General features: G+C 37.4%; 2 protein-coding genes across 2 annotated transcripts in view; one reads left to right on the top strand and one right to left on the bottom strand.

Annotated features, from left to right (window-relative positions):
- The window catches only part of LOC137277122 (coiled-coil domain-containing protein 73-like), a 143,522-nt gene that overhangs the window by 35,687 nt on the left and 91,766 nt on the right, over positions 1-16,069 (bottom strand). The gene's annotated exons all lie outside the window — the stretch shown is intronic.
- Positions 3,118-6,931, top strand: LOC137277120 (uncharacterized). Its single transcript, XM_067808786.1, has 2 exons — positions 3,118-3,280; positions 4,605-6,931. The coding sequence occupies exon 2, from the start codon at positions 4,726-4,728 to the stop codon at positions 5,716-5,718; it is 993 nt and encodes a 330-aa protein (XP_067664887.1). The 5' UTR covers positions 3,118-3,280; positions 4,605-4,725; the 3' UTR covers positions 5,719-6,931.

Here is a 16,069-nt window from a genome sequence, read left to right as displayed (position 1 = left end):
GTCGTTTCCACGCCCTCCATGGTTGAGAATTATGTATTTTTATACTTTAACCACCTAACCTGGTTATTCATGACGTCATATGGTACACTCATTTTCCCGCCACTTTGTTTTAAACACACTGCCGAAATCTTGTCATACAAGTCTTTTACCCTACCCACGACTCAAGATTCTTATAGTTACAACACGATTTGTCCTGTCTTTTGATTGACAGGCGTAGTGGCATCTCGGGCTTCCCCTCCTTGTGCCCTATACCTGTCCATCAAAAGCCATGACAAACCGTGTTGTAACTACTACTAGACAAACCTCTCGTGTGCCAGTGGGGTAACTTTAACTTATTCTCCACCATTTGCATATGTTTGGGGGTTCTTTTCCTTGTGGATCTTAAGCACGAGAACTTCATTCTGTCATTGTATGTCCAGAGACAGGGTTGACCATGTAGGATGCTGCTAAATCCTTCAGTGTATGATTATCAGCAGGTTCTGGATGGGATACACCAAAGTGTGTGCGAAGGCTTCAAAACTGAAGCCAATGAGCTACCATCACTACTTCAAAAGTTAGTTGTATGACTAACATTATCTACCACATACATGTATGTTGTTCCTCATCCCCTCTTTAAAGTAATATAATGGCACGTGAAAATACTTACACTTCTTTAATATGATACATAAAAGTGTTTAAGGAAAAGCTTTTTCAATGTTTTCAATTAAAATGTAAATCAATATTACTTTCTCTCTGTATTTTTTAGAAAATATTCCCCAATACATTATTTCACACTTTAAAAGGTTATAATATGTATTATCATTAGGCTTATCAATTTAATTAATTGTACATGTTTCTTTAACAGTATCTTAAGAGATAAGAGACAATTAATATAACATCAAATGTTCAGGTCTGATTTGATGTTGAAGTTCATAAACAAATTTTGCCTGATATTGTTTATTAAATTCTTAACACTGATTTAACGACAGACTTGAAATCAAACGACTTGAGCTGAAGGAGCTTAATGTGACCAAGTACTTTGGAAAGTCATAACATAAAGTTTATGACTTATATGATATAGTCCTGGTGAAGGGAAATTGTCCAGTAATCCAATTATCAAGTGGTCTTAGTGCACAGAGCAGAGGGGACTAAGTAACATGGAGCTTTACGAGACATAGGCCATAGAAAACAGCCAGATCTGAATGGGTCTGACGGACGCCTTTATAAATGGTTTAAGCAATGGGTGTTATGAATGCCATGTTAATCTGAGCACCAACAATGTTATTGACAACAGACACAGTTTTATAACATGGCTCTTTCGGGCTGGCAATCTTGATGGGACTTTCATGGGATGAACTTGGATATCCAGATGCAAATCTGTAGCCAAGGTAAGACAAAATGAGGGATTGTTGTTGGCCAGAACATCAGAGATTCAGAACAATTAGCCACAATTGACAACACAGTGTACCTCATGTACCTGTGTAATACCTAATGAATGTATTCATGGTCAGTCTTACAACCACTTCAATATTTCACATTGAAGAATTGAAGAGATGATTTGTTCTTGTGCATTTTATGATTTTAGAGTACTACTTAATTACAGACTATGAACTTATCAATTACCTCTGACTTGACACATGAATGTACCCAAGAGGTTAGAGACACTTCATGTGTAGCATCCAAGTGAATGAGGCATTTTTTAGTTGTTGACTTACATGAGGTGTGTACACACAAGTCAACTTGAGAGGATCATACCCAATTTTGCTGAATTAGATCCTCTTCCAATAGAATAAAGTCCTTCACCAGGGCCTAAAAGGTAATATAATCACAAGAAGATTACTAACATAGAAACAGTATCTGGATGACAGTTGTTTGTGACTGTTGTGTCCCAGTGATATTTCCTGGAAGACAATAACACCTACCTTGAGACACTTGAGTGTCACAAATGTGTTTACTGCTGACTGTGGACAATGTCATTAAGTCATGAAGCAAAAGATAAACATAATTCCAATATGTGCATTACTCTCATATTAGTGCCAGTACAGTCATTATATTTTTGAAATATGTATTTAATTTAATGCTTCGAGTAATAAATAACACATTACACATGCCAACCATTACAGCCAGTACAATATATGCAGTACACCTAATGGCACATACACGCAAATTCACATGATGTCCTACACAGACTAGATTTACACAACCACTAAACTGCCTAAGCTTTCATCTGGTTAAAGTGGGTATGTTGCTAATCTGTAAACTGGTGATCACGTCTTATCTCTTTATTAACCACTATGTATGAGGTGGTGTCCCAAACCGTTGTCACAGGCCAAGCCAATACACACTACTTTCTGCCCTATGTGCTCTTGAGATTATCTCTCTGGGGTAAAGAATATGTTGAATGAGTTGATCTGAGACTGATCAACTTATGTCATATGCAGCCTTCTTTGTAAAAGGTAGGTGCCTCTATTCAAAGGTTTTGTTAAAATAATAAGAAATGCCTCATTCAAAATGTTGCATAAATGTAACACATAGAAATGAAGTACATAAATGAACTTGTACATGATTATGCACTTTCCTATCATAAGGAAAATCAGTGCATAATTAAGCTTGGCATTACCACAGCTAATTACCTGATTTCCTAAGATCAGTCAAGTTTGGATCAAACTATTTTCAGTCCTATCTAATACATTCAAACCACATGAATCTGAAGAAGACTGAGGTCCATGATTATTTGCCAATCTGACATGACCATTTGCTAACAGTAGTGATTCATTTTGTCTTATGTAACACAGGATAAGCTTAAGAAACACAATCTGAAAGAGGTTCAAAAGAAAATCAATTTTTTTGCTGCTGTATTCAGTTAAGGGGAGTACCTTCACTGAATATGTGAACCACTGTCAAACATTTGTATATTTAAATTCCCAAAAGGACGTCAGTAGCTAATAAAATAATGGACCCTGCATACACTAAATTATATACAAATTTATGTCATTTGTTACTTTCTGTGTCTTAGTGTATGAACACCTCCCTGTCCCTTGTGAAACAAAACAAACATATTGATCAGCTGTGTTGATAGCTGAAAGTCTACAGCATTGAATATTGACAGTTCACTTCTCTGTCACGCCTTTCAAACAGATCAGGACTAGTGTATTCATTTTGGGACATTCTTGTGAGGGAAGCCATCAAGGGAGGTATTCACTTGTTGACAAGCAGTACCCTTGAGAAACAATATGAGGAGAGGAAAGGGTGTGTTACGCTCTTCTTGTGTATATGCAGGTACTGCGGAAGATTCATGATGGTATGGTTATTTGCTTTCAAATTTGTTCTCATCATCATGTAATATGTTTTGTGATATGGCTTTAAGTATATTTTTAATCCTGTATAATATCATTTTCAACATGTTCTAAAATGAGAGTTGTCATTCTCTTTAAACATTTGCTTCTTTATGTTTCCTTTCTATTTTATATGTTCATCCCTGGATAGTCTGGTCCAGATCCGATTAGTTACAGACTGCTGCCATACAGCTGGAATATTGCTGAGTGTGGTATAGAACTAAACCAAACTCACTTTCTCACTACTGCATTTATTCCTTTTCAATTAGTTACATATATTGATTGCTTAGTAACTTAGATTATCAATGCCTATGGAAATGCAATGTTTACTGTCATCTCACAAATGTAACTGAACAATCAAACATAGGATTATTCCAAACAGGTCTCTGTACACAACCATTTTTAAGACCATGGTATCTAAATAATCTTGTCATGGTCATGATAGTGAGGTTTATAATACAAACCCTCCTTCTCACACACATACACTTTCCAAATGTCTTACATGTCCAAAGGAAACAATGAGTTAGTAAAATTTGAAAATTCTTGTCTTACTCAGGGATTTACATTGAGTCCTGTATTTGAGGGTCCCTGGGACTCATACTCTTAATTTTCAGGGGTCCTGGACTATAAAATGGGGGTACTAGACACTTAAATCTTATTATTAATACTATCATATTGTTGAAATTCAGTCACTCTTATTGCATTGTGTATCATGATCATCACTGTAATTAAACTGAAAATGATATCCTAATCATAGTAGTAGACTCAGTAATAACTTATTGTTACTTGATAAACATATTAAGAAATGTATTTGGACTTTTTCTGCATCCCTGTGTATGCACTAGTCTATTTCGTTGCATCCATTCTCAATTTTTATGAGTACATGACACAGGAATTTGTGTCCTGTAAATCCCTGCTTACTTGATATCTGTCTGGTTGTCTGATGTTTCCACACATGGTTGAAGATTGTACACCACAGTCTGCATTTTGCAACAGATGATAGTTTTATTATTTTATTACTACTTTAAAAGACCTACTAGTAACGAACTTCACGTACATGTGCAACCCATTTAGGGTGACAAACAGAAGCCTTCAGTACCACTTAAGTCTTCAGCAAAGACTTAAAGCACAAAACTACTTCCACTATCTATAAAAGAATGTATCAGTTCTCACGGTGATACAGGCAACAAATCAGCTTTTTCAATATGAACAGGTTTTAAACAGCTGCATATTTCCAAATTCATGGCAGCTATCTCAATGAACTAACATACTTTCTACTTAATATTACAGAATTCAACCGATATGACACATAGCGTGGAGCAGACCACAAGCTTACTGTCACAAGAATGAAACTCCTATAAAAAGGACATCTTCATACATTACATATGATTTAATGAACTAAGGGAAGAAAATGGCCAATTCTCTGAAGGAAAATCCTGATATCATTGATGATGACATCCAACGCAGAGTTCAGGCTTTGTTAAACAACAGACAGTCACACAACAATGAAAGCCAGGCATCATCCATGGACAAGGAAGATATGAATGACTTTGAAATGACCCTGAAGAAACTTCTCCAAGCTGAGCGAAATCATTGGAAGGAGAAACTCCAGAGCTCTATGCAGGAGATTGACAAGCAGCACAAAATGATTCTGTCAGCACAGTCAGAATTACAAGCTCTTGCAGATGAGGTCGGAGTGATCCCTCACAATGATGTAGAGGACGACTACAGGAGCTGGGGCAGTTCAAAGGACCTTGTAAAATGCCTCCAGGACTACATACATGAACTCCAAAAAGCCAAGGCTGAGACACCGAGAGATCCACCACCACCAGTTGTTGATCCGAAACTAAAAAGTGCCATAAGCTCCCTGAAGAAGGAGAAGACTGAACATTTAGCCACCATTTCATCTCAAAACAATCAAATCCGATGGCTTCAGAGCGAGCTAAATTCTTACAAACATAAAGTTAGCAAGTATAGGAGAATTGTGAAAAATTATAATGAACAGACTTCCTCACATTTCCATCTTGATGATATAGAAACGTCTAAGAAATTTCCCAATCAACAGATTGAGCAACAAGGAGGGGAGAGAGTTTATGTTGAAGGGGAACAACTAACATATCCTAATCCAAATGATGAAATTGCATCATGGACACAAAGGTCCAATCAGAAAGGAAGAGATGCACCCCGAGGGAGCCCTCGAGCTGGCATTAGTCAGTGTCTGCGATGTCAGAAACTGTTTAAGCAGAATGAGAACACGAAGCTGGCATGTCGCTTCCACAAAAAAGGCCGTGAGATCAAGGAGCAGTATGATGACTCTGGTAGACTCTGCAGGGTTGTATATAAGTGGGCATGTTGCAAGAAGGTGCTGGATTCACCAGGATGTTCTTACGGGTTCCATGTCTAGAGGAACAACTGCTGCTCTTTGCTGGATGAGGACTGGGATACTCTACAACAAGGATAGGTCACTTGCTTGCTTTCTTTACCATTTGTACTAATTAGCGAGTGCCTCATTATGCTCCAACACACACAGTGATGTGGTTCGTTCCCAGCGCAACTTAGGCTGTGTTTAACAATACTTCAGCCAGTATATTGTATCAGGCAGAATTTACAAGGAATGAATGAATTGATAAGTGAATGAATTATAGCAAGAATTAAGAGCAAGAATTATATGTGAATGGATGAAAAAATAAAGAAAAAGAACAAAAGAAAGAAATACATGAGTGAATGAAAGAATACATGATACACTACGGCCATCCCTCCCTAAACATGTTAAAAGAATACAAAACCATCGCTAGAAGTCTTTGAGACATTTTTTACATTAGGAATTGATTCAGATGACATATTGCATGTGGGGAATGGCATGGGCATTGACAGAATGTTAATTGACACAGTCACATACCCCTCAAAAACAGGAAGGCTTAAACTGTCACAAAGCTTTGTAAACATCTTTTCAGTTTTGCCAAATACTGACATCAACAAGAAAGAAAGAAGTTTTAGAACTATAACTCTCAAGCATCACATTAGCATCAATGCCAGATCAGATCAGACTGGTGATATGCCTTCATGTTCACACACCTCAAATACACCCAAAGAATGTTTTTTTAAAATTGGGAAAGTAGCACTAGTACTTGAAAACACCTTTCATCTGATGGTATATCCCCCACATAAAAATTAATGGTGTATGTGAAAGAAGTTCTAGAGCAATAACTAGAAACACTGCCCTGTAATAGGAAGGAAGCATTGCTACGGGCGTTTAGTTGTTCATGTTGTTGTACTATGGATGTGTGTTGTATGTCCTTGACCATTTAATGTTCCACACACAAGGAAATATGAAGACACTAAATCAACACTTGTAAAATTACTGGTTTGGTCACCAGAATGTGACTCATTTGTGTAAGAACTTCTCAATCAGTTCCAAACAAAGTCATGAGTTTGAATGTGTACATATGTGCACATAGGACCATATATTAAGGATCTCATGTATTCTTTGATTAAAAGGGGGACATCAAGGATGTCTCTTGTGCAGTGAGAAGTCCACTTTGTAAACCTCCACCTGTTCCTGAAATATTTCTATGTCACACCTGCTACGATAACCAAATTAAACTTCATGTTTTGAACATCTGTTGTTTCTACTTTTTTGTTTTCAGTGTAAAAAACAAAGAATGTTAGTGTTGTATTGACTGTAAAGATGATAAAAGTGAAACTTTAGTATACGTCTTTGTGTATCTATCACAGCGCATCTTGTGAAATACCACAATTTCTGCAGAAAAGAATAAATTACTCAATATACCAGTATGACACAAAATCAGTAACAGGAAACATGACTAAAGCAACCCCCAAACATGACTTAAAAAACACCACAAAAAAGATAAGCGTTGTGTAGTTACCATTTCCATGCCCAAAAGTCTGATCTGTTTGGATATCAACTTTACATTGATGATGGAAAAAACAAACCGCAACTGTATCATTCCTTCTGTCAAACTTTGAAACCTACCCATGGTATATCAATTCAAATGAAATACCATATTATTACAGACACACAGGTTTATAGTACATCATGTGAAGAGCGATTACCATGCTACGATTAATTGACTGTTTTCTACCAGAATCTGGTTTCCCTGCTTACATAGAGTTTAATAAAGGTCAGTCCTACTAGCAAAAATTACTCAATAATGCAAAAAGACATTTTCCACAAACCTCTACACAGTTTCAGGCATGCAAAGCCTTCTTTCTTTAGCACTGATTACTTTCTGAAACTTAAGATCATTGTTTGGTACGTAACAAGAAAATGTGTAATATTAATTCATTCGTACTCCATTGTCAAACAAAATCCACAAAAGCTATACATAAGGTGCATACATAACATACTCTGTGTCATATACTTTTTCAACAGAAATTTTATGTTATATCCAAAAAAGACCCCAAACAAATCATTGCAAGTACATAAGCTCATTACTGTCAACCAAGTATTAAAATAAGTCAAAGCTGACATTGTGTTTAGTGATATGTTATACTGACAACACAAAAAGTGGTGGATCAGTTGAACCAGTTAAGCATGTTCCTCGGTATCTGATAATGTGTTATTGTGAAAATGAACACAGGTCTACCCAAGTAGAAACCTCAGGTGAGTGGTATGACAGAGTGTTGAAGATAAAGTCAAGGCTTTTTGAATCTAGGACTATCATCTAGTCCTTGCAATACAGTGTTCTACAATCTGTGTGTAGAAGATCTGTGTAAACAAGACCAGACAAACTGCTAGATGGACCATGTCACAGTTAAGACCTCGTCACATAACTACTAACATACATTCACATAGCATGACACCCTTTCAACACAATATAAATCACAGCATGTAAGGACTGATCTCATTTGTACTTGCAAATAAAATACCCCAGGCTGAATACTTGCATTAATCCTACAATGTTCACATATGCGGGGACAGCAATAAAAGCAGGTTGCATGGAGAGACTGAAGTACAACTGGTAACTTTGACAGTCTCTAGCTCTCCTTCTTTCTCAATGTTATTGTTAGTAAGCTCTGTAGGAGGCTTTTCATGGACAATCTATTTCTCTTTGTATGTAATTCAAAATGATATGATGCCTTTCTGACACATAATAGTTTCTTTCCTAATATCTAAGATCATTACTGTGATAGTATGACTGTAGAACTGATAGCACTGTAGTTCACCTGGATAAGTAACTGAGTGAATGAGCGAGTGAGTTTATAGTTTGACACTGCACTAGCATCTGTACTTTACTAAGACAGTAATCCAAAATATAACATGTTACATCTGTCCACTTTCTAAATGGCATTGTCAGTGTTTGAAATACATGCCTGCTCAATTGCCTGAGACAGGTTACTGTTATGTTAAAATTTAGGCATGTATATATGAAGCTATTTTGTGGGCAGGTAAGTCCAGTCAGAGTAGCAACATTTACATCTAACCAACCCTGTGGTCTGGCTGAAATTTTTGGAAATTTCATTACCTTCCATAGTGTTTTATCACTCTCACCATTTACAATTTTTAAATTAACATTTTTCATTCTGTTTCATTGAGAAACGACTATGACCCTGAGACTGAGCAAATTTGGTTTCACAAATTTCTGGAACAGATCAACTCTTTCGGTCTGTCACTGTTAGATGTCAAAATATTTTAGCGAGCTTTCCAGAAATGCATTGAGTATAATCAAAGCTCAAGAGGCCAAATGAAGATCAAATTTTAAAACATCAGGAAAACAAAGCAAAAGATTTCATCGAAGTATTAGCAGTAGTAACACATATATTATAACAAATAAGTATTTGAAAATAAATCCTGTCATCATCATCATCATCATCATCATCATCATCATCATCATCATCATCATCATCAATGTTGCTGACATTTCCTACAACTTCTGTCAGGTGAACAAAACAAATTCAACAGCACTTTGATACTTCCATAGCAGGCATTCAGGATGCTCAGTGACCTGCAGTACTACCACCAACTGTATAGGTAGGTATATGAATGCAGGTACATTCTTCAAAGTTAGTTCTTTCCATTATTGCCCCCCATCCAGTACTGAACCTCTGTAAACATTGTTCTATCAAATCAGAGTTTACTTACATTCAGCCAAGAGTCAGTCAAAAGTACTCAGATTTGTTGAATTTCACATGTCAACCATTGGTGTGGCTATGTTATCAGTGTAGACAAAATGATAAACTGTAAGGTTCAAAGTAATTTTAAATCTACCACATTCTTTAATCATACATTATTTTAACTTGTGGCTTGATCTATTTACAATCATTAACATCTGAAGCAGTGGTGTAAACTCAGCTTGGGTCCATGCAGGAAACAAATGTATTGTAAGTCGCCATGAGCTTTAACGTGGTGATCTACCATCAGTTATTGGCAGTTTTTAGCCCACTCTTATTCAGATTACATTGTCCCCGTTTGAAATCCAATTTTAGAGGTGCTAGTTTTAATTCTTGATACTGTGATATTCTAGCTGGTCTTACTATACTTTGATGACAGTTTTCTTCTTCTTCTTATTATTATTATTTAATTGCGTTTATTATGAATTTAAGGTCACGATATGGCTCAAAGATTGCCTATATCAGCATAACTTTAACTCACTCACTCGCTTACTAAAATGTAAGGTTAATGAAAATTACCCACTGGATTAGCTTGAAAACCAGTGTAAAGGAACCAAGGAAGGTACAGATAGTGTTGAATCTTTTCTTTTTCAAGTAAATGTGGTCAAAATCACAAAGAAACTCACACATTTATATGTTTAGGTACTGAGAAATGGGAAGGCAGAATGGGAATGGGAGAATTCCCAAAGGGAAGCAACTGTTACAAGTTTAATCAGTCATTCTGCCATACAACAATTAGAGTGCAATTCACTGAAACAATTACATTTGCTTAATATACTGTGCAAACCAAAACATTAAGAAGCAATATTTCTGAGTGAACCATAGTCAATGAGTCAGCAGTTATATCAACAAGTGGATATATATTTCAATGAACTCGCTTAACTGTAGGCTCACCAACAGGTAGATTATCAGATTAACAGAATAGCACCGCATAACAACACTTTGTAATCAAAGAATGCATAATAACCAGTTATGACTATGGAAGTTTTAGGCATGAGCCCTGCCTATACACCCCAGCAACACCTGGGGTGAGTCAGGGCTTCTGACAATTATAGCCAAGGCGAAGGTCAAGGAAATGGTTCTTACCAACTAAAACTGAATATCATTAAAGCAGGAATTTCTTGTGAATCATATCATGTGTTGGATCAGTCTACATATAAAAAATACACTAGATTCTGTTTAAATTCTCAGAATATTGAAGCTTAAAAAAAACATGAAGGAAAAGTAGTATCTCTTATTCATACTGACAACTTAAGTCAAGGGTTTACCCTGTCAATTTGCTACCAATTTGCAACAGTGCTTGTTTGAAGAGCACTTTGACCTAGACAGGAATTGCCTGTCTATACATTATTTACAAGGAAACATCGTCCTTAATCAGCAAAAAGTCAACACAAGACGGTTTACTGGTTGAAGGAAACACTGAGACACAAGGCACAATTACCTTAAACAGCTGTTATCTCCCTTGTGCCATCGCTTCATTATAGCTTGCCTTCAATTCACCAGAAAGTGATGTAACATGTTTAACTGGTATCTAAAATTTGTTACAAATCGTAGAACACACTTAATGAAAACTTTGAAGTCTAGAATTCTCTGCTGCAGCAGCTAATGCAGTAGATATATGACTCTTTCTGTGTTGTTACATTCCCTAGTGTGCAGTTGATACCCCATGAGAAAAAGAAAAAAACATGAGTATGTTGGTAGATGACCAGATGGTGGCCACAAGAATACCTGCATACACCTAGTTGCGGCTGCAGCAAAGTCCAGTAAACTTGGACAAAGTGCTCTGTCCCAGTCAACCCAGCTGTGAATGTGTGTGTGTTTGAATATATGTGTATTAGGAGCTATACAAATGCATGTATGTATGTTTGTATGCATGTGTGTGTGTGTGTGTATGCATGTTGCTGTGTATGTATGTGTGCATGTCTGTATGCAGGTAGGTGTGTGTGTGTGTGTGTGTGTGTGTGTGTGTGTGTGTGTGTGTGTGTGTGTGTGTGTGTGTGTGTATGTATGCATGTACAGATGTATGTATGTACATATGTATGCATGCAGGCATGCACGCAAGTATGTATGCATGTATAGATGTAAACACCAGAGAATAACCAGTCTTGATTATCAGTGTTAACAGTTCCCAATGGGTGTAAAAGGCAGAACTGAATTACAGAAGATATGGAATAAGTCGTCACAATAGTGTCAAGTACTCCATAGCCAACCTGGAAACACACACTCTTTAAAAAACACATAAAGATATTCAAAAATGATACTTACAATTTTGTACACGTATGTAAACTTAAATATTTTTTTTAGGGTTGTTTCTGGAATGTTTTAGAAAATCATGCTTGACCAAATGCAACCAAAAATGATTTTGAATGGTGTTATCAATCAGGATTGACATGATGTGCGGGTATCAAGCAGCACAAATATCAGGCACAATGATTGTTTCTCTCGTGCAAGGCATAAGTGCAGCATGTGACTATAAAAGACCCAAATGAATCTCATAAATTTCATCCATGATCTTTGCAAGTACTGTACATGAAAATGGGACGTCTCAATGCTGCCAATCAAAATCAGGCAATTGGATGATTGCAAGCTGGCGAATCAAAAGAGTGAGGTGGCAAGGATCTTCAACATTCATCCCAGCACAATAATTCCATTGTGCAATCAATTTCGTCAAACAAATTCGACAAATGACCCTCCTCAAAGTCAGGAAGGACTTGAGTCACCACACCTGCCCAAGATCGGTACATCTGGGTAACCCACCTATGTGACCGCCATCGTACTGCCCAGGACACAGCACAAGAACAGTTTGGAGCCTGAAGAGTGTCCAATCAGACAATCAGGAACTGTGTCCAAGAAGTAGGAATGCTTGCAAAAACGTCCAAAGGCTGCCCCTCCTTGACATGACTACATCAACGTCGACGAGTGAGATGGTGTAACATAGTGTTGCCATGGAGCCTGGCAAACAGGAGGCGCATATGGTTTAGCGATGAATCCCGTTATCTCCTTAGGTGAGGTGTTGTAGAGACCGTATCTACAGACGATGTCATGAATGTTTTGCTCCTTATAACCTGCATCAGACATGAGGACCGATTCGGTTGAGGGAGTGTTATGGTGTGGGGAGCGATCTCATACACCTTAAGATCAGAACTTGTTCTTGTAATACATCGACCAGATTCTCCGTCCACATGTCCTTCACCTTGGTGACTGTTAATGGCAGCTCTTCCAACAGGACAACAGGCCCCACACAGCACATGCCACCATGGACTACCTGGCCAATAACAACATCAATACCCTCCCCTGACCCTCCAGATCCCGAGATCTAAACCCAATCAAACACCTTTGGGATTAGATTGATGTCAACGTCGTAATCCACCACAGAATTTCAACAGTCGTTCCACAAACTGCAAGAGGAATGGAGAAGGATTCCACAACAAAACATCCAACAACTGATTTGATCTGTACCCTGACCTGTCGGGCAGTGGTAGCAGCTAGAGGTGGTCATACGAGCTACCGACTACCACCTGATGGACAGCAGTAATGACCGTGATGACTGTTATTCTCATGAAATATGGACAAAATATCAATGCATCCACAAAATTTCATTCATGTATCTTTGTGTTCTGCTGATCTACATGTCCTTGAATAACACCAAATTTTCAATGATATTTGGGTTTTGCGTTTCTCTTTTTGAAGAGTGTACATTCAGATGAATGAATCAAGGATGCAGAGTGATGGATAAATAACCTGAAACAATAGGGAAAGCAGGAAAATCACAGTGAATAAAACCAGGGAGCCTATATAGAGAGGGGAGTTGAAACTCCTCGAAAAACCACTGAACGTATGTCTTGCTTTGTCACGTGACCAGTGGAGACAATATGGCGGCAGCTTAGTATTTAAGATTGAGCTCAGTTCATTTTCAACAGCTGATTGCATTCGCTGAGTGTTGTGACAACTCGGAACCTACACGTAGAAGGTAAGTTACCTGTTCTGTTACTTCAGTTCTAGTCACATATTTGTAATTAGTGTCAGTATAAGAAAATACGTTTGTAGTAAAGTTTCAAGTCGGCATCTTGTAACTCTCTGGCTTCAATTATCGGTACACAGCGAAGATGGACTGAGTTTCGTCAATAAAAGCTTCTTTCACACATTCCTTTATGTTTTAGCAGGGAAATATACCTTTAGTTGAAAGGTGTCTGCAAGCAATAGTGATAGTTTTGTGACTTAAAAACATGTTGGGGTTTAATTGGGGTGTGTGAAAAATGTGGCAGATCGCCGATCTGATCTGATGCGCCATTGAAATACTACACGCCGTTGTTTGAAGTGTGTCTAGATATTGCTCAAAACCGTCTTTCACATACACCTTTAATTTTTATGAGGGGAATTTACCATCAGGCGAAAGGTGTTTGCAGGTAATAGTGATAGTTTCATAATCTAAAATAAATTGTTAGGACGTACTTGAGGTGTGTGAAATATGTGCCATCTCGCCGATCTGATCTGATCCGCCATTGAAATATTCCACGGCGTTGTTTGAGATTTTTGTTTCAGTTTCAAAAACTTCATTCACATACGCCTTTAATTTCCATCAGGAGAACATACCATCTAGTGAAAGGTGTTTGGAAGTAATAGTGCTAATTTTATAATTTAAAAAAAAATCGGTAGGGTGTTTTTGAGGTGTTGAAAAATGTGCCATCTCGCGGATCTGTTCTGATCCGCCATTGAAATAGTATAACTTTGAGTGTTTCTAGTTATTGCTCCAAAACCTCTTTCACATGCACCTTAAATATTTATGAGGGGAATATACTATGACCCGAAAGGTGTTTGCAGGTTATATTTATAATTTGATATTCTAAACATATTGTTAGGATGTATTTGAGGTGTGTGAAAAACGTGTCATCTCGCTGATCTGTTCTGATCCGCCATTGAAGTACTACACAGCATTTTTTGAGTGTTTCTAGTTATTGCTCAAAAAACTTCTTTCACACAAACCTTTAATTTCTGTTAGGGAAACGTTCCATCTGATGAGAGGCATTTGGAAGTAATAGTGATGATTTTATGAATTAAAAAAATAATTGGTAGGGTGTATACATTCACAAGTATTTCATGTGTGTGAAAAATATGACATATCGTTGATCTGATCTGATCACTCATTACTACAAGCCAATGTTTGAATGTGTTTAGTCTTCCTAAAATTCATTTCTTTCAAATACACCTCTAAGTATTGAGGGGAATATTCTATCTGGTGAAAGTGTGAGGTATGACATATCTGATCTGTTCTAATCTGCCATGGATGCCTTTGATGCTTGAATGTTTTAGTTCTGAAACTATTGTTGATATTTGACAAAACTGCAAAGGACTTTTTAACGCTTTGTGATGGTTTTAAACTTTCAGGTTTTTTTAAGGTTTGAGTGACTGTGTCGGTTGACATTCTGTCAGTATCCATGCAATTGCGCACATGCAGGAAGACATCTGGTCATCTTCATTAACTGCCCTCTTTAAAAAAATAATTTCAACTTTGCCACGACCGTCCATTTGTCCATTATAGACGGAGTGTCTGTAAGAAAGAGAGTGACTGAATCTACAACTCATTAACATGTGCTTAACTTTCCAAACTGTATTCCTGAAGGAAAAAGAAATAAAAATGTGTTCCTCCCTCCTCACATTTTTTCTTTTTTCACTCGTCACTTTTGAAAAGAATGTGCCTGAGAAACATATTTTTATGCAGCCTAAGCATTCCACACAAACAGAAAACCACTGAAACATAATGAGACATTTTAATTGTGTAACAGATCATTTCAAATACATATAATAACAGTGTTTGCAGTTCTTTAGTTTGCCATTTGGCCATCAGGGCTTGCTGCCACTTGCAGTCTTTAAAGTCTGCATACCCATTTTGTTGAAATCAAACCAATAAAAACAAAACTCTTCATTGTAGAGAGTTTCACAGTCCCTACAAAATCCATTAGTGAAGTGTATGGAGCACAGAGAAGTTTACATTAGTTATAGACTGCTGACATTCCTATGCGGCACTGAATATATAATACTATGAAGTGAAACTGGAAGTTATCCTAACATGAAGGATCAGGGATAATTCCTGAACATTAATACAAATTATGGGCAAAATGCTAGTTGAAAAGAAATGAGATCTTATTGACAGAAGACCACAAGGGCCTGCAGATAACTGAAACTGTTGGCCTGATGCATTAACAACCGACGCTGGGCCTCTGGGCTGGTGATTGTTTCGAACGCTGTATCAAAATTGTCACATAAACAGAGAGTCTTTGAACAAGGCAATGTGTAAACACATTCTCAAGTCCTCTCATTAATCCACACATGCATCATTCGGCAACAGGAAGTGCAACCAGCTTGTTGTGACAACATTCAGGGGAGCCTACTCCAATTTACCGAGTATTACTCCGGGAGATGCCGATAGTTTCCGACAATAAACTGGTTGAAATACAGTTAAGCGCAGCCGATTTGCACTGAGAACAAATCAAGTCGACATGTGCAGTGGAGCATGACGAGGCACACGTTAATTAGTACAAATGGTAAGGAAAGCAAGCGAGTGACCAATCCCTGTTATAGAGTATCCCTGATAAAACAAAACAAATTTGTTACGTACAGTGGGA

This window comes from Haliotis asinina, chromosome 3, assembly GCF_037392515.1.
Source record: "Haliotis asinina isolate JCU_RB_2024 chromosome 3, JCU_Hal_asi_v2, whole genome shotgun sequence".
Lineage (NCBI taxonomy): Eukaryota > Metazoa > Mollusca > Gastropoda > Lepetellida > Haliotidae > Haliotis > Haliotis asinina.
Note: the sequence above shows the minus strand (reverse complement) of the source record. Positions and strands in the feature narration are given on the sequence as shown.